Here is a 26,349-nt window from a genome sequence, read left to right as displayed (position 1 = left end):
TCTTCAGAATGTACTCAAGCACTAATGAATTCTGTAAAACACTTAAGGCAGTACTTTGATATAGTAGCCTCTGAAGCAATACTCATTATAAGTTTGAATAAATCTAACTTTTAACAAACTCAATCAATACTACCATAGTTAAAAATATCTGTCTATCAATCTGTCTGTCTTGCTATCCATCGATCACAGCTCTAGGGCTCAAAGGAATTAAATATTCTCAGGAAGCCTTCTGTGTCTAACATCCTAGACTTGGTTTTACAAGGTCAAACTGCCTTGAATTCACAATCCCCCTGAACCAGTCTCCTAAGTGTTGGTATCCCAGGTACCAGCATGTGTGGCTTACAGGCATCTCACTTTAAGAAATGCTAGATTGTGAAAAAAGACCTCTACTTTGGGGAAAATGGTATTTCATTGTTAAGTGACTTCTCAGAACTGTGGCCATGTTCTTGAGGTCATGAGAAGGCAAACAAAAGTAAAAGATTTCTTGAGCATCCCTTTCTGGTCGTTGTTTTCATTTATTTATGTTTTGTGTGGTATTTCTCCTTGTTTGCCTTTTCAAATTTTAATATGAACTACCAGCCTAGCCTAGTGGAAAGGCGTGTATGTCCACTGGGAAATAGAGGGTGATAACATACTAGGAGGTTCCCATAGGAGAGATGTCCTTCTTAGCTGTAGAATTCCAGTGTCACATGTAGAGGTCTTTTCTTCAAATCCATTCAATTTCTACAAACAACATCCACTGTCTAATCCCAGTACCAGTGTGGGCAGAGAGTGGTAATATGCCTGGCTGATTGGGTAGGACACCGGGGCTCTCAGAACCTCATGCAACAGTATAATCACAGCTGTCCAGACTTTCACTCTACTTCATAGCCATACTTTGGACAATTTTTTCCATTGTTTTTCCTTTCTGAACAATCAGTTTCCAGTGTCCTTCAGCAGTAGGTGACTGGATGTGAGGAGAGGAGGAGAGTATGCATCAGTAAAAGTGGCATTAGTGACCAACGTGTGCCCATGGTCTGTCTGTATGACAACACTGCCCATGTTTTCTGTACCTGCCGTTTTGAGAGTACCACATCTCTCAAGGCCACAACTGATCTTCTCTAGTGCTTCTTTGTCCACATACTTCAGTCTGACTTAACCTCCAACACCGTTAGGCTTATTACCTCTGGCCTTGCCATCTCTCTCCTGCTCAGCTTGTCATCTGTAAATTATTCATGTCATTTTAATGTAGAATGCAAAGCAAATATAAGGGGGCAACCAGCCATTTTGATTAGAAAGGTGAGGTCTTTAAAGATGACAGAAACTCAAATCTGTCAGGAAACTAGGGAAGCTTAACGGCCAGCCTCACAGGTCCCAACAGAAGGGAAATCCCAGAAAAAAACAAGGCTCTCCCTACAGCCAGCCAAGGTCATAGGAAGCAGAATAGAGAGGCTAAAAGGCCTTGAGTCTCTGTCAGACAGCTTAATTTTGCATCTCGGTCTCTTTCCCAACAAGTTTTGTGATAATAGAGCTCACTCTTTCTCTCTCTCTTTCTCCCTTCCTTCCTTCTTTCCTTCCTTCCTTCCTTCCTTCCTTCCTTCCTTCCTTCCTTCCTTCCTTCCTTCCTTCCTTCCTTCCTTCCTTTCTGTCTTTTTTAACACTGTGGCAGTTTTAATAGGTTTGGCCCCCCCTCAAGCATGCATTTGAATGCTTGGCCACAGGGTGTGGCACTAGGAGGTGTGGCCTTATTGGAAGAAGTGTGGCTTTGTTAGGTCTTGTTCCCACCCCCTTCCTCTCCTTCCCCTTTCCTGTCTCCCTTGTCCCCCAGAAAAGGGGACCCCCCCACACCTATATTAACCCTCCCCAGCACATCAAGTCACATCAGGACTGATCATATCCTCATCCCCTGAGGCCAGGCAAGGCAGCACTGCCAGGGGGAAGTGATCCAAAAGCAGGCAATAGAGAAACAGTGACCCCACCCACCAACCTATCCATGAAATACAGGAAATAATTTTCTTTATAGATTGTTCTGCACACAACAAATAAACTAACAAAGAAGCTGACAGAGAATGAATACTTCTGGAGCAGCCTGGTATCATTCACCTCTTATATGAGTTTACTTGTATTCAATAAAAGAAGCAAGTGTTGAATTATCCAAGTTTTTAAACATGTTCACTAATGTTCCAAAATTATTAACAATTCTAACCTCTAAGAAGACTACAAAGTATCACTGTTTGCTAGTTCAAACTGATTTATATTAAAGGGCTCTGGATGTGGCTGTCCTTGTTGTCGTATCAGTGTGACACAAGCTACAGTTATCAGGGAAGAAGTCAATTGACAAATGCCCCTGTCAGATTACCTGTGGGAGGTTCGTGGTGCAGTTCTCGATTAGCATTGATGTGGAGCCAGCTCACTGAGGGCAGTGACGCCCCTGGGGCGATAGTCCAATGTACTGTAAGAATCCTGAACAAGCCATGGGGAGAAAGGCATTAAGCAGTAGTCTTCCATGGCTCAGCTTTAGCTCTGGCCTCCAGGGTCCCTCCCTGGCTTCCCTCAGTGATGTGGAAAGCTGATCATAATCAGCTCTAAAATGAAATAAGCCCTTTCCTCCTCAAGTTGCTTTCAGCTACAGTGTTTATCACAGGAACGAAGAGCTAACTAAGAAGGCATTTGCCTAGGCCCTGGGTTCAATCCCTAGATCAGTTTGAAGTCAAAACAAAACAACCTTTTGGGAAATTGATTTGTACTGCACATGGGTTGGTTTTGCCTTAAACAGGCAGAAACCTAGATGTGGTTCTTCTGCATTCAAGTACTGCCCTGCCTGCAGTATAATATGTTACAGGTGTTTAAAAGAGACAACAGGACTGTCACTTCCTAAGAGATCTGGGCTCTGAGATGGATGGAAATGGGTGGTGTTCAAAAGCCATTTTCAGGCCTGGGGCCAGAGCTCGCGGATATTGTGCTTGCCTTGCTGGCCCATTTAGATCCCCAGTACTACCTCAGATTAATGAATCTAGTTAATCTAAAGATAAACTTTAATCTTAAAAATTTTGAGAGATAACATCCTTATATTTTTATTCCTTAGATTTCATAGTTGGCTGTTTTGATTTTAGGGGCCAAGAGGAGTGCTGGGAATCAACCTAGGCCCTTATGCCTGCTTTGGAAATGTACCTCAGCCTCTTTGCTGTCATAAGTACAACATACTCTTCATTCAGCCAGACATGGGCTCGATGATCAGGGCAGCCCATCACAGCTCTTTTTGTTTGTTTTGCTTTTCAAGACAGGGTTTCTCTGTGTAGCCCCAGGTATCCTAAAACTCAGTCTGTAGACCAGGCTGACTTTCTGAGAGATCCTCCCACTTCTGTCTCCAAGTACTGGGATTAAAGGCCATCCCTGGCTCATACAAGTTTTTCAGCAGGGACCTTCTAGGTATCACATGTGTGCCCAACCCTTCCCTCTAGATCAGTGGTCTTCAACCTTTCTAATGATATGATTCTTCAATACAGTTCTTCATGTTGTTGTGATCCTCAACCATAAAATTATTTTCGTTGCTACTTCATAACTGTAATTTTGATATTGTTATGTATTATAATGTAAACATTTTTGAAGATAGAAGTTCGCCCAAAAAGGGTCATGGCCCACAGGTTGAGAACCACTGCTCTAGACTGTAGCAAGTTTTTCAGTGAAGGTACAGCTAAGTTGCTGAAGCCTCTGGTCCCTGTAACTGCTTTTCCTGACACAGGCCTGCTGTGGCTCCTAGGGGTAGTGCAACCTGCAAGCCCAGATTTGTGAAGCCCTTTTCTTCACTGGCCACCACCCCATTTTTAAGGCAGGATTTTCTAATTTGTCACTATCTTCTTCAGTTCTATTTCTATTGATGTGGAGAAAAAAAATACTAGGCAGACTCACAATTTGTAAACTGTGAAGCCAGGAATTATTAAATCAATTAACAAAACTAAACAATTCTTGTTCATGAAAATTACAAATCCCCAACATTTCAATGCATGTTAAAATTATATTGTTATTGATAAGATTGTTCTTTGCAATGCTAAGCTCTGGTCATAAAGGAAAAAAAAAGGAACATGAGGGCTGGAGAGATGGCTCAGTGGTTAAGAGTACTGATTGCTCTCCCGGAGAACTGAGTGCCCACTGTATGCTTTAAACACCCATATAATGGCTCACAACTATCTGTAACTCCAGTTCCAAGGGATGCCATGCCTTCTTCTAGCCTTTATAGTCACCAGGCACACACATGGTATACATACAGGTAGACAAAATAACCCATACATAAAATAAGAGATTAAAAAAATTAAAAGAAACAAGGGCATTAAATCCAAACAATGACCACCATCTGAGGTCTTAAAGGGATACTATTCCTGTGAGCATTTTCTAGGCTATTTTGTTATATGTCCAATTGTATTTATATTTTTCCCTTCCAAAACCAAATTATTTTTGTAAAAACTGCTGACAAAGCCCCCATAGTCTCATAAAATACATATGGAACATATAAATTTATAATGACTGCTATGGTCTTCAACATCAGTTCTCAAACATTGGTAAGACTAGATTAAATTGTAAAAGAAAATTAGTTTATTGCCAGTGATTATTTTTGTGAAGGAAATTAGGTAAGCTGTTGTAACAAATTACCACATTGTTATAGCCCTTTTGAGACAAGTCAGATACAAATAAGAGTGAATTAACATGCTCAGTATATTTATGGCATGCTTAAGATCCATGGGACCAGCATGCTTTTCAATCACAAATGAGGCCTGTGGGTACACGAAATGCACGGAATCCCAGAAGCGTGTGATGCAAACAACTTGCAGCACACACACTTGTTGGTGGGTAAAGGCTACCTGAATTCCAGGTTCTGCAGCCCTCTTTTAATAATTAAAAGCCCTGTTCCTATTTAACCTCTGATGCTATAGAATCACTAAGAACAAACAAACAACAAACAAACAAACAGCCATAGGTGAGGTTGGGCCACAGCACTCGCTATTTAGGCAAGCAAAACCCAGTTTAAGGTGCTAGTATTGTGCCTTTCTGGTTGGCTTTGGCCTTTCCGTCTGATTCTCAGGATTGAGTCCCCACTGTATGCTTTGCTTTGTGCTATGTCCTATTTCTTACAACCAAGCCCCTTGCATCAAGTTCATTCAGCACACCTGAGAAGTATGGAGCTCTCCTCTCATACTTGCCTGTGTCTATAGCTCCAAGATGAAGCCACACTGTGCTTATAGTGGTGGGTTTGGGATGAAACAGAACTCCACTTTCCAGCAGGGAGTCCCTAGGAATACAGCTACTCCAACTGACCTCAACAGCCTCACCTGCAAAAGAACTGAGTGTCTCTGACTTCATGAGGGGGCGAGGTTAACCTGTGAAGGTTTAATGAGTTAACACATACATAGCAAAGTCAGCACTGTAGTCACCCATAAACGCCAAGTGAATTTGGTATAATGAGTAGTAACACTCACCTGCCCAAGCTGACAATATGCCTGCCTCTTTCCCAGGACTATGGCCTACGCTAAGCTAGTTTCTACAGTCACAGTGCCCACTGCAAAGCTGTGTCTTCTACCTGTCCGGGTCCTATTTGGTGAGTTAGGCATAACTCTATCCTCAGAAGGAGCCCACAAAACTTGGTTTCCTGTGTAATTCAGTAACTATTCCTATATTACTCTCTCATTTGCTGTCTGACTTTTTGATTTCATGAGGGAAGTCCAACTCTTAAGAAATATTTTTTTAGAAAACTAAACTTGAATATAAAGAGGGCACACTAACACTGTCAGTGAGATGGTCCTGCCAGTAAAAGCACCCAGAACCCAAATGGTGGAGAGAAGTGACACAATTACACACACACACATGCACACCTACACATATGTACACACATACACACAAAGATACAGACACATATATACATATACACACACGTATACACATACATGTACACATATACACATGATTAAAGATGTAATAGTATTCTCAAAAGAGTGTACATTAATAAAATCCTCGAGTATTTAAAAGAGTGTAAGGAGCAATAATCTAAACTGTTAGAACTAACATGTATTGCACAGACAGGGGTTTTGCTTTGAAAAAGAGAAACAAAAACCTTTGACTTGATAGAAATATCAACGTAGCCATGCCTACAGCAATGCCAGGACCTTTCTTTAGGCCAAGCTAGGCGTGCTGCCCTGAAGGGTGTTCATTCATGCACACTGAAATCCAATGTATCTCGTGATCTAGAAGTCAGTCCTGGAGAGATGACTCAGCAGTTACGAGCATGGGCTGCTCTTCCAAACATACAGGTTTTATTCTCAGATGCCATATTGCACTTCACAACTACCTGTTTAATGGCCAGTAAAAGCACCAGGAAGACCAGAAAGGGGATCCAACACCCTTTCTGGTCTCTACAGGCACATGAGGTGACATACACACATGGAGACCAAACTTACACATGTATTTTTAAGAGAATATTGAAACAACAACAGAAGATCCAGAAGGTAAAGAGAAAAGCAGGTAGCCCTTACTTGCTATTTCAGGACACACATGAGCACAGCCCCAGCTCAGCATCTGTGTCCGGAGGGCATATGATATGTGGGCTTTCACACCTACTTCCAATGATTTATTCTTTATTCTTTAGTCTTAGCGTACTATTACAGGACTGAAATCTGAGAAGTCTCAAAGAGTAAAGACAATGTCTTTCATATTTCAGCTGTCAAATTCTTGACAATGATATTGCTAAAGGGGTGGGGGAGAGTACTATTATATTTTTAAAAATCAATTCCAAGTTACATTGTTGTTTTACATTTTACTATCTCCAAAATCAGATGTATTTCAACAATTCATGTCATGTCATGCCTTAATTGGCAGTATTGTTATTTTTTCTTTTTGATGGGACATACAGAGAGGTACGATTTACATTTAGATTTAATAAAGTGTTTTTGAGTTTTGTTTTGTTTGTCTCTTATTAACCCTTTTATTTTAGGTTATTTTCCACATCCTATAATTAAGCTCTTTACCTGCTTGTATGTCTCTGTGTGTGTGTGTTCTTACACACCTACTTTGGACAGAACTAACACCCATCCCTAAAAACAGGAAAACTTCTTTGCAGAGAAGGGAATAGCTAAACCACTGGGATCTTGTTTCCTCACTGTAAGCCCAACATGAGACCCCAGGAAGGACAAATTTCCCACTGCCAAAAGAAAAAAAAAGTAGAATTTAGTTCAACATTCCTATGAGGTATGTATATGTGTGTGTGAGAGAGACAGAGAGACAGACAGACAGACAGACAGATACAGAAAGAAAGAGAGACAGAGAAGGAACAAAGTACATTATATAGGAAGGAAAATGTCATAATAAAACCATTTATTTTGTGGAACTAATAGACTCTCATAAAAAGAATGGAACAAAGCTAGTTTAGCAAAAAGGCCTGGTGTAGGTCAGTGTGAGGAGTTCTGACTCTGAGCTACTGGGATGCTGGCTATGGTTTATCCAACCTGCTTATTGCTTACCAGCATTGGTTACCAAGGACTGATTTGAGCCTTTGTTTTCAGCTGTCACAAGGAGAGAGGGAACAAACAAACAAACAAAAAACCAAAGGGAAAACAAAAACCCCAGATGTTAGCATTTCTTTATCTTCCTGGGAACAGGTCTGTGGCTAGCCTTTAGCTTCAATATTCCACCTCAGTACTATTGCCAGCTTCACAAGGCTTGAATCTCATAGACCTACTGTTCTGTCTTGTAAGAGGAGGGCTTCTGAGTTTGTCACAGTATGCTGCGTTCTGTCTTACCTCTCTTTTTTTTCTTCTTGGTGGTATCTTCACATAAGAATTATGAATTAACACAAAGCAAGGCACATTCGAAGAACTGGCAGGGCAGGGAGCTGTGGATGTGAGGGGAAAACAAGCCTCCTGGAGCAGGAAAGCTCTGAAGCTTGAATATTTTCTATGCTCACAGGTCAGCTAACCAAATTGGTGAGAAAGCAACCTACTGCAGTGTTACACTCTCACACTGGCTTATATGTAAATTGATGAGCCTTTAAATTAGCACATTTAAGAAGAAATTAGAAAAGTTTGGCAAATACCACATCCATGCAAAAAGGCTGGCTGGCTGAAAATTCGTTTTCTGGCACCCAGCAACACTTGTCTGAGAGAGCTCCCAAATCTATTTGTCCTAGAAAGCCCTTAGAACAGGTACTACAAAAGGCCTCTTACCCTCAGCCTGCCTGTAGGTTAAATGAGTTTATTCTATAGGAGTACTCCCTTTTGAGAGGTTTGGGGCTGGCTTTTATCAGGTAAAGTGAAGACATCATAGCCTGAGATCAAATTTAAAATCCAGCCCTTAGGGCTGGAGAAATGGCTCAGAGGCTAAGAGCACTGGCTGTTCTTCCAAAGGTCCTGAGTTCAAGTCCCAGCAACCACATGGTGGCTCACAACCATCTATAATGAGGTCTGGTGCCCTCTTCTGGTGTATACACATACATGCAGACAGAACACTGTATTCATAATAAATGAATGAATAAATAAATAAATAAGCAAATAAATGAAAAAAAATCCAGGCCTTAGAATGAGGTTCACTGTGAGAGAAGCTAAAAAGTCAAGCTATATTGTACAGACTCCTACTTAAGAATCACACTAGAACATGAACTGATTGGCCTGCTCTTTGATCACCTCCCTGATGGGGGAACAGACTTGCCAGGCCACAGAGAAAGACAATGCAGCCACTCCTGATGAGACCTAATATACTAGGATCAGAAGGAAGGAGAGGAAGACCTCCCCTATCAGTGGACTTGAGGAGGGGAATGTGTGGAGAAGGGGGTAGGAAGGGAGGGAGCCTACAAGATGGATACAAAGTGAATAAAGTGTAATTAATAAAAAATTAAAAAAAAAAAAGAATCACACAACAGGCTGACACTGTGGTAGAGTACTCACCTAAAACTGTGAGAATCGAGGTTCAACCCTTAGCACCACACACACCACAATATTTTATGTGAAAAGATTTCAGTCCCCTGCCCAGGCAAGAGAGAAAAACTGACTTTTGGGGTCTCCCATTACTGGAAGGTGGCTTTTCACCAAGGACACACATGCATCACTGAGGATACTAGATTACTGCAAGGGCCTCATCCAGCTCCCAGTTTTATTTTTTTAACTTTATTTATTTTTATACACTGGTGTTTTGTCTGCATGTTTGTCTGTATGAAGGCGTCAGATCTCCTGGCACAGTAAGTACAGACAGTTGTGGGCTGCAATGTGGATGCTGGGAATTGAACCAGGGTCCTCTACGAGAGCAGCCAGTGATCTTAGCTGCTGAGCCATCTCCCCAGCCCCTCCCAATTTTACTTGAATGCAAGACTTTTTCTTCAGTCTCTGCAGGAGTGTTAAAACTTGATTGCCAAAGCTGACATCCTTCTTCTCCAGCCTCAATGTCTTTAACATTCTGATGTCATACTGTTCATTTCGGCCCCTGAATATCCCTAGCCTTTTTGGGAGCACCACTAAGCACTTAAAACTTTTCCCCTAGTGCTGTTAGAGGCTTTTAAGAGGACGGCTTCTGAGTTAGTCACAGTATTCCATGAAATTACCATAGTCAAATTCTTCCCCACTCCTGTGGATGCAGCACACATGATGGAGTCTAAGAAAAATAAAATACTTTGAGCACAGCTGTATGTGTGTATATAAGATGTCATACATATAATTTTTCCATCTAGGTGTTTTTTTATTGTTTCTTGAAAGTAAATTGTTGTAAAATGATGATAATTATTTACACATACTTCGTATTTCTCTTGTGTGTTTTAAGAAGAAATCATAACTGTTTTCTAAAATGTTAGCAAACAGAGCTGGGTGTTAAAACAGCCTTTAATACCAGCACTCAAGAGGCGATCTCTACTGAGTTCAAGGCCAGCCTGGTCTACAGAGCAAGTTCAGGACAGCCAAGGCTACACAGAGAAACCCTGTCTGGAGAAAACAAAAAGAAGGAAAAAGAAAGAAAAAGAAAAAAGAAAAAAAAAAGATAGCAAACACATCAATATTTTACAAAACAGTGAAATTTTCTGAGAAAACCCTGGGGAAGTTTGTGGGAAATGCTCGCATGTTATAATGGACACAGGCTTGAGAGACAATTGGGGCTGGATTGTAACACCATTTCTACTGTTTACTGGCTTGTGACATTATGTGACTTAACTAATATTCTGGATGAAAGAAATGAGAGAACCCTAGCAGGATTTCAGATAGGGTTAAATGAGATATGACTGCTAGCAGGTACTGACTGACAGAGGGAGGACTGAGGGAAAATGGAAGGGCTGGAGTAATGGAGGAAGGAAGATTCAAAGTATTAGGGAATTCAGGTTGTCAAGGACCTGCCTTCCACTAAAGAACAGAAGTGTTCAGCCTGCCTGCGGTACATCAGGCTCATGCTAATTTCTAAGCCATCAGTCTCTAGATTGCTGCCATTCATGCACATACATTCCACGTCTTCATTTTAACATAAGAACAAAGACAAGTCAGACAGCCTAGAGCCCTGAGATGCTTAATGCCTGTCCCACGGGGAGGTCCAATGAGACAGCCTTAAGAAGAGTACCCTTGACATAACCTGTTAGGGTTGGGACAAGGTGAATGAAATACAACCTTTGAGCAAAACCAACTTTCCCCCTGTTACCCTCAGAATCCTATCATTGTTTGGTGGAAATGGCTTTTACCCAGGACTTTGAATAGGGAGAAAGGCAAGGATACAAATCATCACTGTCATTCAGACTCATACATATATAATTTATCCTTGTTTTCATCAGATTCCAGGATAGAAAGTGTGATGGTTAGCCTTGATTTTCAATTTACCAGGATTAAGGATCACCTAAGAGACATCTTTAGGAGTGTCTGTGAAGGCATTTTCAGTCAGATTAACACAGTGGGGACTGTTATTATTAAGACCACCGTACTTGATAGAAACATAGGCAGATGTATTTGGGTTCATGGTTTCAGTCCCCAAGGCATGGAGGGGCAGATCAGCTAGAGCTTGTGGTATAGGCTGCTCTCATCACAGCAAACCAGAAAGCAAGACAGGAGCAAGGCCCAGACTATAATCTTCAAACCATGACCCCAACCCCAATGGCCTACTTTCTCCAGCAAGGGTCCATTGCCTCCCAGAATAGTGTCTCCAGCTGGGGAAAAAACATCCAAACATGACCTGTGGGACTGCATGTCAAAATCAAGTTATCACTGAGATGTTCTCCAGATGTGTGAGCTGTGTGAATAGGTGTGCAGAAATGAAGACACAGCAGCCATTCTCAGAGAGAAGTGATGCAGTCCCCTCCTCCTCATTTGACAGGGTTTCTTTTTTTAATTAATTAATTTCTTTAATTAATTACAGTTTATTCACTTTGTATCCCAGCTTCCTTCCTTCCTTCATCTCCTCCCATGCCCCTCTCCAAGTCCACTGATAGGGGAGGTCCTCCTCCCCTTCCCTCTGAGCCTAGCCTATCAGGTCTCATCAGGACTGGCTGCAATGTCTTCCTCTGTGGCCTGGTTAGGCTGCTCCCTCCATCAGGGGGAGGATGATCAAAGAGCCTGCCACTGAGTTCATGTTCCCCTTATTAGAGGACCCACTTGGACACTGAGCTGCCATGGGCTACATCTGAGCAGGGGTTCTAGGTTATCTCCATGCATGGTCCTTGGATGGAGTATCAGTCTCAGAAGAGACCCCTGTGCCCAGATGTTTTGGTTCTGTTGCTCTCCTTGTGGAGCTCCTGTAATCTCCAGGTCTTTCTATCTCACCCTTCTTTCATAAGATTCCCTGTCCTCTGCCCAAAGTTTGGCTATAAGTCTCAGCATCAAATGACAGGGTTTCTTAGGGTTTTGTTTTGCTTTGTTTTCTTTCATCACACTCTGCCCTCAGATGTGATAAAAGAGCTCAGTTTTATAAAGGGATGACCAATTCCAGCCTGACCCAGTAATAGGGACAGCCATGAATGGAGAATTGCTCAGGCCAGACTATGACTATGGGTTTCCTATCCATTTTGGATGCTATGTAATTAGAGGGCTTTCCTGCCCGAGTGAACAGGCAGACTGTTACATGAGGTAATTGCTCAGGAGATGGTTTGTGTTACCTTGGTGATAGACAGGAAGAGAAATATTTGGCTAGAAGAGCAGAGACATCAAATTGAGCTTGAAAGGACTTCAGGTACAGAGCAAAAACAAAGACACACAATGAGTGGGATTGATGACAGTGGTGAGGAGATGATGTCAGTGGCTGTCTTCCTTCTCCCTGGGAGCCCTGGTAAAGAACCACAGCATCTCCATCCCCATGGCAGTTTTAAATTGTTTGCCTAGATGCAATGCTAATGAGCACAACGCCTCTGTTTTAGAAATGAACATAGCTTCCCTGTACTGTGGCATATAAGTGTGGCTTAGGATGGCATCTGAGTGTTAGAATGTGTGCTGCTAGGTGAGAGGCTGGAGAAAATAGAGAGAGGATGTTTAGGGAGCTAGACTGTGAAAAGGCTCCAAAATGTTAGAAAAGCTCAGCATGATTTAACATGTTATAGAACACAATGCTGTTGGTTTCAGCAAGACAGTAATAAGCCAAGCCTCAAAAAATTCAAAATAAAAAGGGGGCGGGGGGGAGGAGAAATTAAAGGAGAACAGAAAAAAGAAAGAGGAAGTCACAACTGATACTAAAAAAAAAGTCTGCAACATATCAAAAATCTATGTGATGTGGCAAAAAATATTCTTAAAGGAAAGTTTACATCATCACATGTTTATAGTGGACAGTAAGAAAGATCCCTAGCCTATGAACTAAATCTACCTCATATAACTAGGAAAAAAATTAAAAGGAAACAAAACCTATAAAAAAATATATTGATGTAAATCTAAACAGCAGGGGAATAGAGAAAATCAAGGAATTGCTAACAACTAGCTTTTCAAAACTAATTTGTAAAAAGGCACATAGGTCTGGGTTTGTGTCAAGTTGACAGGAAAAAAATAACATATAAAAGGGGCTAGAAAGAGAACTCTCCAAAGAGAAGACATAGCAGTAGTTCCCAGGGCCTTGGGGTTTGGGAGAGAGGTTTAGTACAAAGAACAAAAAGAAGCTATATGGATTGCAGATTCTAACATGGTGAGAGGTGTTGTTGAAGCTTAGTAGAACTGTAAATTAAATTACATCCAAGGACAGTGGTGTACACCTGTAATCCCAGCTCTCTGGGAAGCAGAGGCAGGCGTGTCTCTGTGAATTCAAGGCCAGCTTGGTCTACAAAGTAAGTCTATGACAGCCAAGAGGCTACATAGGGAAGCACTGTCTTGAAAAACCAAACCAACCAATTAACCAAACAAAAAAACAACTAAATGACTGCTTCTACATATAAATTGACCCTCAAAAAACCTCACTTTCACTCTTTTTTTTTTTTTCCCTAGACATGGTTTCTCTGTGTAGTCTTGGCTGTCCTAGATTAACCTTATAGACCAGGCAGGCCTTGAACTCACAGAGATCCACTTGCCTCTGCCTTCCTGAGTGCTAGGATTACCAGCATATGCCACCACACACTTTCACTCTTAAAAGATATTTAAAAGGACATTTCTCTTCTTTTTTATGTGCTAGGACAATACAATAAAGACAAGGGCCGCATAAGTGAGAAAATTCCTGTTAAGACGGAAGAATAGCTATTCAACTCATGGAAAGGAAAGAAGAAAGCTTTGAAGAGAACACAGAACCCAACAACCAGGTAAGGATACCCACAGGAAAACAAAAGTATCTCCATTTGACCCTGGGATGTCCAGGAGCTCAGATGATGCATCTTAAGAAATGATGACTCAACTGCAGCTGCCTTAGACCTGGGGCAACTGGAAAAGTGTCACATAAAAACTGTAGGCAGAATTCCAAGGGTGTCCTGAAGACGGCTGTGCTGGCTGGTGTTCTGTCAGCTTGGCAGTCTAGAGTCATTTGGAAGAGGGCCTCTCAGCTAAGGCCTGGGCCTGTAGGCAAGTCTGTTTTTTGTTTGTGTGTTTGTTTCAGTATGTTGCTGTTTTTTGTTTTTTGGTTTTTCTTTAATTGATGGTTGATGTGGGGGAGTCCAGCTCATTGTGGGCACACATTCTCCCCCCACCCCGTCCCAATGCCATATCAAGGAAGCCAGTCAGCAGCATTCTTCCATGGCTCGTCTTAAATTCCTACCTCCATGTTCCTGTCTGAGTCCCTGCCCTGACTTCCCTCAGTGACAGAGTATGGCCTAAGAGTTGTCAGGTGAAATCAACACTTCCTCTCCTAGTTGCTTCTGATCATGGCGTTTTATCATAACACTAAAAACCTTAACTGACATGAGCGATATTCCTGTACACACGTCCTCAGCAGTCTTCCTCACTTGAGTGTGAATGAACTTGAAAATGTGGCCAGAATTCCCTCCCAACGGTATGTGCCCAGTTAGCCAGCTGGGTGAACTTAGAAGTTGTGCTTAGAAGAAGGGTAGGCTTCTTCTTGAATGGGAAGCCTCCCAGCTGTGTGAAGAAGGGAAACTCTAACTCTGTTGTGAATCGACCTCGGAGAAGCCCTGAGGCAAAGACCTGAGGGCTGGAGGAACAGAAGTCAAGTCTAGCACACCTGCAGGAAGGAGATGGGAACTGATTGATGACCACAGCTGGTGTTCTTGGAAAAAGATCCTGAACTTCAGCTAGGAAAGACTGACAACTAGCTATAAACACATTCAGATTTTTAACCCAAAAAACTGTCCATGAGTAAACCTGTATTGGTTTCTGCCATTAAGTTTGGGGTATGAAGCCAATTAAGACCCACTATTGAGCTCAAATGTGCCAAGGTAGTTTAGTCAATGAAAATACAGTCATGATTTTAACCAAAAGAGTTTCTTAATGAATAGTACCCCAGTTTTTTAATTAATTGGCCACTAAATTAAAAATATCACACAAGTTAACATTATGGTGAAAAGAGAAGCCTAAGGGAAGTATGTTATTTGGGAAACCACTGGAATCAATTCCATCCAGAGGCAGCCAGGAAGACATCACAGGCTGGTGGAGAGGCTTCAGTGGAAGATCTTGGCCTGGTCTCATCCCAGTGACATCCCTCCAGGCTTCCTTCCCTACCTCAGACAAGATGACAGCAGGGACCCAGGTGTCCCCACTGGGCTGCACTCCCTCCCACAGGACTCCAGGACCAAGAATGAGCATTAAGCACAGGTGCCTCCACTGGACTTCTTCACATTCACCACACCCATCAGCTTTACTCATCTGAACAAATGCAGGGACCATCCCCAAAGAGTGAAAATAGAAGAATATTAGTTTTATAACTGCCATTGTATTCTAGTACATTAAAAAAATATATTCAAGCTGGTGTTGTGAAGAATGCCTTTAATCTCAGCACTTAGGAGGCAGAGGCAGAGGCAGGAGGATCTCTGAGTTTGAGGCCTGGTCTACAGAGGGAGTTCGGAGACAGCCAGGGCTATAGAGAAACTCTTGTTTTTAAAAAGCAACAACAAAAACCTACACTCTTCATTTTTATTTCAGTGTTTATACACAATAGTCTTCATTTTCATAACTTTACTAGCTCTTTTGTACTAAGCAATTGTGGGTTCTAATACTTATGCAATAAAAATAGAACATGTAATGACTTGCCTTGTAGCTCTTGAGTCTGATGAAGTCAACCTTCATTGAAACAAAGTGATCTGAATTCCGGCTGATATTCTTGAGGTGCTCTACAAGATCAGCACAGAACTTGTAACCTCCTTTCAGTACACACAGGACCAGAATATCGTGGTAGCCTATATCTTTCATTATATCCTTAGCCAGCCTCTCAATTCTGAAAGAAGTGAAAAATAAAAGATACATTAATGAACAACTAATAAACAGTATGATGTTCTCTACAGATTAGATCATTTGGGTGGACATAGAGAAAACCTTGGGAAACAGAAAGCTCCAGGCAGAAATTTCTGTTAAGGTGGAAACAGAGTATTTAAACATACTTTTAGCCGCGACATCACAGCTTCTGTATGTTGTGAACAGTGAGGCTTTGGAGACCACAACGCATGCTATTATTCTACCATTATGGTTATCTGCTTATTATACTTTAAAGGTTTTGAAGGTATTTAGTGATTTCCTCATTTTATATCAAAGAAAGTGGGAACAGAGGAAGTACTGATTGTTTTTGTTATTGTCAACTTGTTACAAACCTAGGTCTATGTGGGAAATGGGAATCTTAATTGAGACAATGCCTCCACAAGATTGGCCTGTAGGCAAGTCTGTGGGGGTTAGTATAGACTGAGACTGGAGGACCCAGCTCACTGTGGGTGGTGCCATACTTGGTACTGGTGTCCGGGGTTATATAGGAAAGAAAGCTTTCCTCAAGAGCTTGCACCCCCCACCCTGCTTCAGTGCCTGTTCTTGCTTCCCCTAGTGAAGGGAATGTAAGATGACATAAATCTTCTCCCTTTCAAGTTGCTTTTGGTCCTGGTGTTTTATCAAAGCAACAGAAACCCTAAGGCAGGGAGTAACTCTCTCACCTTATAATGGAAGAAAAGTCAAGTTCAGAGTAACTAAACAAACAACCCACCCCAAAAATCATATGTTACCAAAGGCAGCATACATGAAATATGCTCTTGGATACAATGGTAAGAACTGACAATACAGTGTGGAAGATGTTCCTGGAGGCCATGCACATCAGTGACCTGCGTCTGACTGCTCTGTGGCACTATCTTGACAGGTTTCTACTCATTCATGTCACAAAACGAAAACCCTGAACACAAGCTCAAGCACGTACCTTACAAAGAATCCTCACAGGCATTTAAAATTGGAGAGGTTAAAATAGATAAACTAAATTACGTATATATTCATACATAACTTTATATCTATATTCTATAAATGTTATATGAATTCCATACAGTCTATATATTCATATATAATTGAAATTTTTATTATTTATTACAATTTATTCACTTTGGATCCTGGCTATGGCCCCCTCCCTTGTTTCCTCCCAATCCCTTCCACCCTCCCTCTTCTCTCCCTATGCCCCTCCCCTAGTCCACTGATAGGGGAGGTCCTTCTCCCCTTCTATCTGACCCTAGCCCATCAGGTCTCATCAGGACTGGCTGTAATGTCTTCCTCTGTGGCCTGGCAAGGCTGTATCCCCCAGGTGGAGGTGAACAGAGAGCCTGTCACTGAGTTCATGCAGAGACAGCCCCTTTTACCCTTACTAAGGAATCCACTTGGTGACTGAGCTGCCATGGGCTACATCTGTACAGGGGTTCTAGGTTATCTCCATGCATAGTCCTTGGTTGGGCTATCCATCTCTGCAGGGCCCCCAAGGGCCCAGTTTTTTTTTTTTTTGTTTGTTTGTTTGTTTTGTTTTTTGGATCTGTTGGTCTCCTTTTGGAGCTCCTGTCCCCTCCAGGTCTTTCTATCTTCTTCTTTCATAAAATTCCATGCATTCTGCCCAAAGTTTGGTTATGAGTCTTAGCTTCTGCTTCAATACTTCGATCAGTAGAGTCTTTTAGAGGCCCTCTGTGGTAGGCCCCTGTCCTGTTTCTAGTCTCCTCCTGCTTCTGATGTCTATCACATTTGCCCTTCTGAATGAAGATTGAGCATCTTCCCTAAGGTCTTCCTTCTTGTTTAGCTTTTTTAGGAGTATAGATTTTAGTATGTTTATTCTATATTGTATGGTTAGCATCCACTTAGAGTGAGTATATACCATGTGTGTCTTTCTGCTTCTAGGTTTCCTCACTCAAGATGATCTTTTCTAATTCCCACCATTTGCCTGCAAATTTCATGATTTCCTTGTTTTTAATAGCTGAGTAGTATTCTATTGTGTAAATGTATCACAATTTCTGTATCCATTCCTCTGTTGAGGATATCTAGGTTGTTTCCAGATTCTGGCTATTACAAACAGAGCTGCTATGAACATGGTTGAACAAATGTCCTTGTTGTATACTCGAGCATATTTTGGATATATGGCTAGGATGGTATAGATGGATCTTGAGGTAGCATTATTTCTAATTTTCTGAGAAAGGGCCAGATTGATTTCCAAAGTGGTTGTACAAGTTTACATTCCCACCTGCAATGGAAGAGGGTCTCCTTTCTCCACATCCTCTCCAGCATGTGTTGTCACTTGAGTTTTTTATCTTAGCCATTCTTATGGGTGTAAGATGAAATCTCAGGGTCATTTTGATTTGCCTCTCCCTGAAGAGTAAGGACGTTGTAAATGTTCATATATATGCACATGTAGAATATTTGCTATGTTTTCAGGTAGTGTTTGTCTAAATATGATCACCAAAGATGCATTTGAATTCATAAATTTTTCATCACATTTATTTATTTAGTGTGTGTACCATGTATCCAGGGTTTGTGTATGTGTATGCACACGAACGTGTTTGTATGCATGCATGTGCATGTGTGGGAGTATTTATATGAATATATATGCAAGTGTATATATATATGTAGGCCAGGGGTCAACCTAAGGGATCATTTCTTAGGAGCTGTCTATCACATCTTTGAGACTGGGTCTCTGAGTGGGTCAAGGAGCCGACCAGCTAGGATAAACTGGCTGCCCTGCAAGCACCAGGGTCTGCCTGTCTCTGTCTCCCCAGAGCTGGGATTACAGGCACAGCAGTCTTTTCACCTTGGGGATCAAACTCAGAGCTGCATGCTTGCACAAGTACTTTACCAAATGAGCATCTCTCTAGCCTCCCCCTCACCCCATTTTAAACATAAAGACTCAGATTAAAGTGGAAGAATAGAGAATGCATCATGCTAATGGCAATGAAAAGTAAGCTGAGGAAACTGTCTCACTTTCAGTCAGAATATAGATATCAGAGTAAGGAAAAGTATCAGGACTAAAGAGAGTCATCTCATCTTCATGGATCTCTGTTAGTTCCTGAAGAAAACACACCAATCTTATTGTATATTTCCCTAGAGATGCCAGCTGACTGGCAGAACAGCAAAGAGAAACAGACACATCCACCATTATACTTAGAGACTTCTACATTCTCTCTACCAGGCATGGACAGATTCAGCAGATAGAAAATCAGTAAAGATGAAGTTGAACTGAACAACCCATCAACAAACTGGAACTAGTGATACTCGTAGAACATGCCACCAAAGAACAGAATATGCATTATTCTCAAAACATTCCAATAAGAAAATGGCAAAACCAGGCAGACTGGAAAAATATTTGCAAATCATAACCTAATAAAGAATTTGTATCTAATATATTTATATATCTATATCCCTATCTATCTATCTATCTATCTATCTATCTATCTATCTATCTATCTTCCTTTTCTAAGACAGGGTTTTACAGTATAGCCCTGGTTGCCTTAGAACTCACTCTGTAGACCACACTGGCCTCGAACTCTCAGAGATTCATCTGCCTCTGCCTCATGAATGCTGGTACTAAAGGTGTGTGCCACCACAACCTGGCTTATATATTTATATAATTTAAATGATTATAATTATAGTTGTATATATATTTAAACCTTTTATGACTCAACTGGAAGACCAACAACCAAATAAAAAAAATTGGCAAAAGGCTTGTATGCACACCTTTTACCCCCATAGAAAAAACTATGAGTAGCTGATAAGCATATCACTGATTCAGAAAGTACAAATCACAGGGAGATACCATTCATTATACATATACTAGAATGACTATGACCCAAAGGACAGACAATACAAAATGTCAGCAAATATATGAAGGGAACTGGGGTCCTGCTCAACCCCTAGTGAGGCTGGAAAAGGTCACGGTCACTTTGGGAAACAAACTGCAGTTGCTGAAACTCACCAGGAAGCCTAGAATTTACCCCAAGGACTTAATCCTGGAGAATTGAAAAGATATATCCATATTAAAAACTGTACTGTTTACAAGTCTAAATCAGAAGTCCAAAGGTTTACTGGATCTATGATTAGATATTTATAACTTTATTTCCATGGCACATGCAGACAAATTTCCAGGGAAAGAATGCTAATTAGTAACTGCCTGACAGTAGATTAGTGAAATTACAAAACCAGATTGTGGAGATGGGGCCCAAACATAAAAATGTATTGAAACCATAGACTCATTCCCCATAATGGGTGAATTCTGTAAAGGATGTTTAATGCTGGCTTGAAAGCTGAGGACCAAATTCCTGGGCCCCACCCTAGACCACTGAGGAGGAATCTTAGACATAAAGGATAATAATAGTCACTCTAACAAGTTCACTGAGCAGTTTCACTAGATAGGGAAAAAGCTAAGTCTTTTACACAGATATGATCATGTATTTAGTCTGGGTGTAATTAATTAAAACCACAAAACTCAATTGAAAAAATTGTTTGTTTATACACAGGGCCTCCCAAACTGTTACTAAGGGAAATTGCTTATGAGATATATGAAACAGTGAATAAATGAAGCTTCTTTTTGCACAAATAAAGTTGACATGATTGTTTAAGTTAAGAGCCTTTATTACAATTTTGGGGGGCAAAAATTTCCAATTTTTAATATGCACTTTAGAAAACTTCAGAATTTCCCGAATTTATTTGACAGAAATTCTTTCCCTTTTAAGGATCAAATGTGTTTGCCATGGAAAACCCATCTTAGGCCATGATAAACCACTCACTAGAACTTATTTTTATGATATACCATGAGCTGAGACAATAAACAACATAGAAGTCTTAAGTAAAAGAAATCTTACACTTACACAATCTTGGACTTTGTATGAATGACAGTCAATCCTTTTTCCTTCTGACAGTGACAGCTGGAATGCATCCAGTGGGTGGGTTTTTTGTTTTTGGTTTTTTTTGTTTTGTTTTGTTTTTGTAACTTTTGTTTTGTTTTGAGGACTTGGTTCACAGTGTTAAATTTAACCTCACAAGAGTATTAACAGATCAAGAAAAAAAACAGTAAAGGTAGAAATACTTCCAAAAGAAGAGTTAGCCTAGAGACTCCATTTTTCACTCTCCACTGTCTTCCTCTCCCTGAGGTCTGGGCTTCTGAGTAGTCTCTGATCCTGACCTTATGCCACGTCACCAGGAAGCTCGTCTTCCACGTGAATGTGAAGATCTCCTTAATCAGTCTTGGTACGGGAATGGGCTGGGTGGGCTAGGTACTCAGGCAGTTCTGCTAAAGAGCTATACCTACAAATCCAGACCCATGGTAAGTAAAGCAAAGGCGGCCTTTTGAAAACCAAGTGCAAGCTCAAGCGTTTAAGACTAGAAGTAAAGGATCTAGAACAGGAAAGAAGATAAGTATGCTCTCCCCATATGGTTTGAAGGTAAATACTGCTATTCTGAAAACATTACCACTGACAGATACAACCATACACATGCTGCCCGCCCACCTGTGACACACTGTTTGTTCCAAAGGAAATGAAAGTTCCAGGGAAAGTTGGGGTTTCAAGAGTGTCCGATGAAGGTAAAGTTCACCTGCTAACCATCCCTAGTTCATCCAAAAGTCTGTGAAAACCAGGAGATAAAGGCTTCTGGGTAGAAAGCCATGCTTTCTGGTCCCATCTTTATGGTTTATATAGGGCATTGCTTTGGGGACAGTGTGTGTTTATAATAGCTTACATATGTATATACTTCTTACCAAATGCTTAGAGTAAATGCCCACACACACCATTCCATGAGGGCACATGCTCCTTCTGTTCAAATTTGCTACACTATGGAAGTTTCCCCAATCACCAAAAAGAGAGTCTGTACTGTAGGAGTCACAAAAGAAGGGGCTGCCCCAGTGAAGCGCTCACTTTGGATGCAGCACTCACCTGTCCACTATGATGCCATGAGGGATGAGCACACACTCCAGATCACCATAATAGTGCTGTGGGTACGTGAATAAATCCAAATCATATCCTGGCCAGTTATCCAGAAGCTGTAAGTCAAAGTAGCCTGGTTATGGTATTTTTAATTAATAATTTTTAAATGTAAATAACAAGAAAAAATGTCATTTGAAAATAGAATAATGCTGAACACAGAGATTAGATCTACATATCTCAATAAATTAATATGAAAAGCAGTAGGGTCTTACCATCAAGTCCTGGTGGATACCCAAGAACAAGGGCAATAGCCTGCATTTTGTTTTGGGGGTCTCCAGGACACCATTCTTGCCAACTCCGACTTCATTCATCTGTCTTACCAACTGCCCTTGCTTCTTTCTATTCCCTCTGTCTCTATGCCAAAGTTACCTCCTTTTTGGAAGCTCAGGTCATTCCCTCTTCTTCCCTGAAGCCTAGCTGACTGCTCTCCATTGTAATCCTCTACCCTAGTCCACTGCAGTTCCCTGCAGCTCAGTTTTAGCAAAGGCTTCGCCTCAGGTTAGTTGGGAACATTTCCACACCTTCCATTCTCATGCTCAGTCTTATCTGTTTGCTTCTAGTTTAGAGACCCTTCCCAGGCTCTCCATCTTGTACTCAGACTTTGCATACCCCACTCCTACCTCCTCTGCATGAAGGCTCAGTATCAATTCTCTTTGACTTAGGTTTTAGAAAGGTAGAGCCCACACCATTTTCATCCTAATTTTGGTGTCTAGCCATCCCAAACTCATTCTATTTTCCCCAAACTTAGCTCTCCCCTATCTCAGCAAAGGGCAGCATGTTCTTTGGTCTCTTCAGACCAAATCCTTGGTATTGGCTTTCTTTTGTCCTTTAATCTTTGGGGCAATCAGTGGCTCATTCTTTCCCCAGTACCCTCCCAACATGAGCAGAACCACAGCTGAACAACCTCCACTGCTCCCTCCCTACCTGGAGGGGAGCTGCCATCATTTCATCCTGGACTACTACAGGCTAAGTCTGCCCTGGCTTCTCTCAACATGGCAGCTGTAGTGACCTTTGAGGTATAGTTTGCATGACAGCTGATGCTTATATCTCCAGCTCAAAGTTTTTCTTAAGGGCTGCTCATTTCATGCTGTAATGAAATAAAACCTAGAATTCTCACCATGGCCTACAAGAATCTCCCTCTTTTGATTGGCTGGTACTTTCTCCTTTACTCTACTCTAGCCATTTTCCTCCTCGCTTATTGAATCTGCTGAAACTGTTTAATGTTTTGCTATTTCTGTAACCTGCAGTCCTCCTCCTGCAGATGACCACAGAGCTTGCATATTCTTTTTCTCCAGTCTTCGTTAAATGTCACCTTTACAGAGAGGTCTTTTCTGGCCACAAATGTAAAGTGACACTACCTTCCCTTCCCATCCATTTCTATACCCTTCATATCTAATTTTACTTTCTTTCATAACATGTATTATTATGAGATGTGCGTGTACATGTGTGAGTGTATGTGCGAGTGTGGGAGTGTGTGTATTCCGGCTTCCTTCATTCCACTGGAATTTGAGATACTTCTGGCAGAGATTTTATCTTACTCTTTGTATAATCCCTCATGCCCGGACCATTGACCTGATATCTGGTAAGTGCTAAAAAAATGTTCAATAATCGAATAAATGAGATAGTCTTTACCTCCAAACTCCGACCTTAACTGTCAATTTGTGTCCTTGTGATAGACATGACAACTGTTCAAAGCTCTGTCCCACTGGCCAAGGAGTATAGGCTATCTGCATTCTCGACAGTGTCCTGTTCACTGCACCTCCACCAGCAAGCTGGCTGATATGACTGCTGAACCTGTACAGAGCAACTCCGGCTCCCAACCAGTAAATTCCAAGAGCCTTCTATAACCTCTAGCACCAGAGTGTCTGGTCAGTGACCAAAGAGTTGCACCTGAATGGCATTCAGTCTCTGTGAGGGCCCCAGGTACAGTAAAAGCCATCCGGGGAGATCATCTAAAGCACTTATTCTGGCCTTCCTTCTGGACCACACAATGCTACCCACTCTACTTCCTGGAGCTGATTCACTCACATCCCTGGTAACTAGTGGTATCCTGAGCTCATTCCTCCCTCCAAGAAAATCTTGCAGCTCTTTACTCTAAATCACTGAGCAAGGTCATGTTCCACTCTCATTTTAACTGCCATGAGATCAGTTTTTCCTTTTCTTCTCTTTCTTTCTTCCTTTCTTTTTTCCCCCTTTCTTTAGTTCTTGAGAGAGGATCTCGCTATACAGCCATGACTAGCCTGAACTAGCTATGCAGACCAAGCTGGATCTTAAAATTATGGAGATTCACTTGCTTCTGCTTCTGTCTTCTGAGTATTAGGATCAAAGTCACCGTGCCTAGTTCTTTTCTTTAAATAAGATACAATAAAACCAATGAGTGGATAACATCAAATAATGAGTACAATGACTATTGCCAAACAAATACTAAAGAAATGCAAATACACACACACGCTAAAGAAAAGGAAAAGATGATAGGAAAATTATGAAACACAGCTATACATAAAAACATTCAGAGCAAGCAGTAGCTCAGAACAACATGAGTAATAGAGGTTATCAAAGTCTGAGTCCTCTGGGCATGTTTGTTAGCTATGGGACCGTGGACATATTAATGTCTCTAAAATAAAGTCAATGCCTGCCTCGCATGACTATCGTGAAGGTTAACTAAGATTGGTAATGAATATAAGACTCATTAGCATGTGGTCTACAATGCATATGCAATGACATTAGCCATATAACACTGAAACACCAGTTATCTATATAAATCAGATAATCATTTATATAAATATGTTTTAACTCATTTAAATTAAAACCTCAATATTGTTTGTCAAAGTCTTACTACCCTAGCTCAAGCAGTAAATTTAAATCTGGCAGAATTGCACTTCTCTAAAACTGTTCTGACAATCACAAGTGACCATTATTTCCAGTTAATCTGAAATAGTGTTTTCACTTTGGAGATAAAACACAATCGGAGACAGGAATCCAGGTCTGTCTTGATGTCTTTGTACACAAACAGTGCTGTATATGAGTAAGTCTACTCCTGCAGGGATGCAGCGATGCCAGGTGGCTCTAAATTTTAGGTCATGGCTTCACTCGCTTTAGAACAAAACAAAACAAAAAATTAAAAACAAGAATCTTTAAATAGTTTCAGGATCACAGATAACATGCTGTAAGTTTATTTCACACAATGCTTTCTCTGTTCAAAGAGGCAAAATATCTCCAAGCTGGAGAGGAAACAAACACAGTAACTGAGTCATTTTATACGACATCCAAATCCAGAAACCATCAACTCTCTTGTTCACATTTAAAGCTACACTGACAACCAACTAAGTCACACACACACACATACACACACACACACACACTCTCTCTCTCTTAGACTATTTCTTCACAGGGAGAAAAACAGCTCAGAAAACATGGGTACAACTAACATCTGCTTTTTCCACCTCCACGTTCCATACACTTACCCCATTCTCCCTACAGACTGTCACTGTTTTTCATGCCCGTGCCTGTGCCTGGCCCTGCAATCAGCACAGGACCCCAGACAGCAACATCAACAGGCCCAGAGCCCAACTCAACAACATTAGAACAATGGACACAAGTCCTGAAAGAAAGGCCCAGGTGTCAATGACAAAGCTGAACAGACCACAGACCACCTTGGATCCCAGTGCCTTCCTCTTCTGCATTCCTCTTCCTCTTATTCTCATATTATCGCCACTCCATCCCCATGGAAATGAGGTTGGACACAGGGAAGGAAAGAATCAACCATAACAGAAACTCAACAGTAACTTTGGTTTTCCTCATCTTTTACTAGACTTACTTGTGTAAGTGCTATGAATCCTTTGACAACACTTAGTAAAACACAGACTGGAGACACAAAGATATTTAAGAATCTGACCCCCAAAAGCCAGACAGGCAGAGAAGACCTTTTCTCTGAGAGAAAAAAATCACAAAGTATCAATTATACATCTGGTGCCTTTACCAGGTACTAACCCAGTAATAATCAACTTTGAACTCTGTCTATATCCTTTCATTTGGCTATTATTGTATGCTTCCATTTAGTCTTTATAATGCATTAATACCCCTCCTACCCAATCCAAATGAGTCACTTGTAGATAAGACCCATCTTAATTTTTTTTGTTAGGAAATTGTTCTTTTACATTTTTTTGCATATATATATATGCACTATGTATTTTGGACCCATCCTCCTTCTACTTTTCTCTGCCCTCTTTCAGCCAACTCCACAACTCCACCTCCCTATAACTACCTTTCCCTTATGAGTTTTTGTTTTTGTTTAGTGTTCCACATTGATTAGCAAGGGTCATCTGTGTGATCTCGAGTCTGGAAGTTTAGAACTAACCATCAGAGCCTGGTGGGCTCAACAGTGGGTACACAAACCGAGCTGTTGGTTGCCAACAGATGAACAGCATGTAATAAAGGCCTGGGGTCCTTCCCTCTCCGCAGCTGACTGTTGAGAGGTCCTGACTGCTGTGGATCCATTGTTAGTGTACCCAGACGCTGTGAGTTCATGGTCCCATCCCTACACCCTGCCTTCTCCCAGCCCCTCATCTATCTTGAGGCTCTTACATTCTTTCTGTTCCTTCTTCCAC

At 41.3% G+C, this 26,349-nt stretch overlaps 1 protein-coding gene across 3 annotated transcripts in view; it reads right to left on the bottom strand.

The window, feature by feature from the left end:
• Positions 1 to 26,349, bottom strand: part of Prtfdc1 (phosphoribosyl transferase domain containing 1) — an 88,460-nt gene that overhangs the window by 58,487 nt on the left and 3,624 nt on the right. For 2 of the 3 annotated variants that reach the window (XM_060372456.1, XM_021652946.2), the window contains exons 2-3: positions 21,692 to 21,798; positions 15,582 to 15,765 (exon numbers count right to left, since the gene is read on the bottom strand). In XM_060372456.1, the coding sequence (XP_060228439.1) occupies positions 15,582 to 15,765; positions 21,692 to 21,798 (291 nt within the window). Of the gene's footprint in view, positions 1 to 15,581; positions 15,766 to 21,691; positions 21,799 to 21,954; positions 24,091 to 26,349 lie in introns of those variants that run through there. The other variant, XM_060372457.1, reaches the window with a different exon arrangement.

The sequence above is a fragment of the Meriones unguiculatus genome, chromosome 19 (assembly GCF_030254825.1).
Source record: "Meriones unguiculatus strain TT.TT164.6M chromosome 19, Bangor_MerUng_6.1, whole genome shotgun sequence".
In the NCBI taxonomy this organism is placed as follows: Eukaryota; Metazoa; Chordata; class Mammalia; order Rodentia; family Muridae; genus Meriones; species Meriones unguiculatus.
Note: the sequence above shows the minus strand (reverse complement) of the source record. Positions and strands in the feature narration are given on the sequence as shown.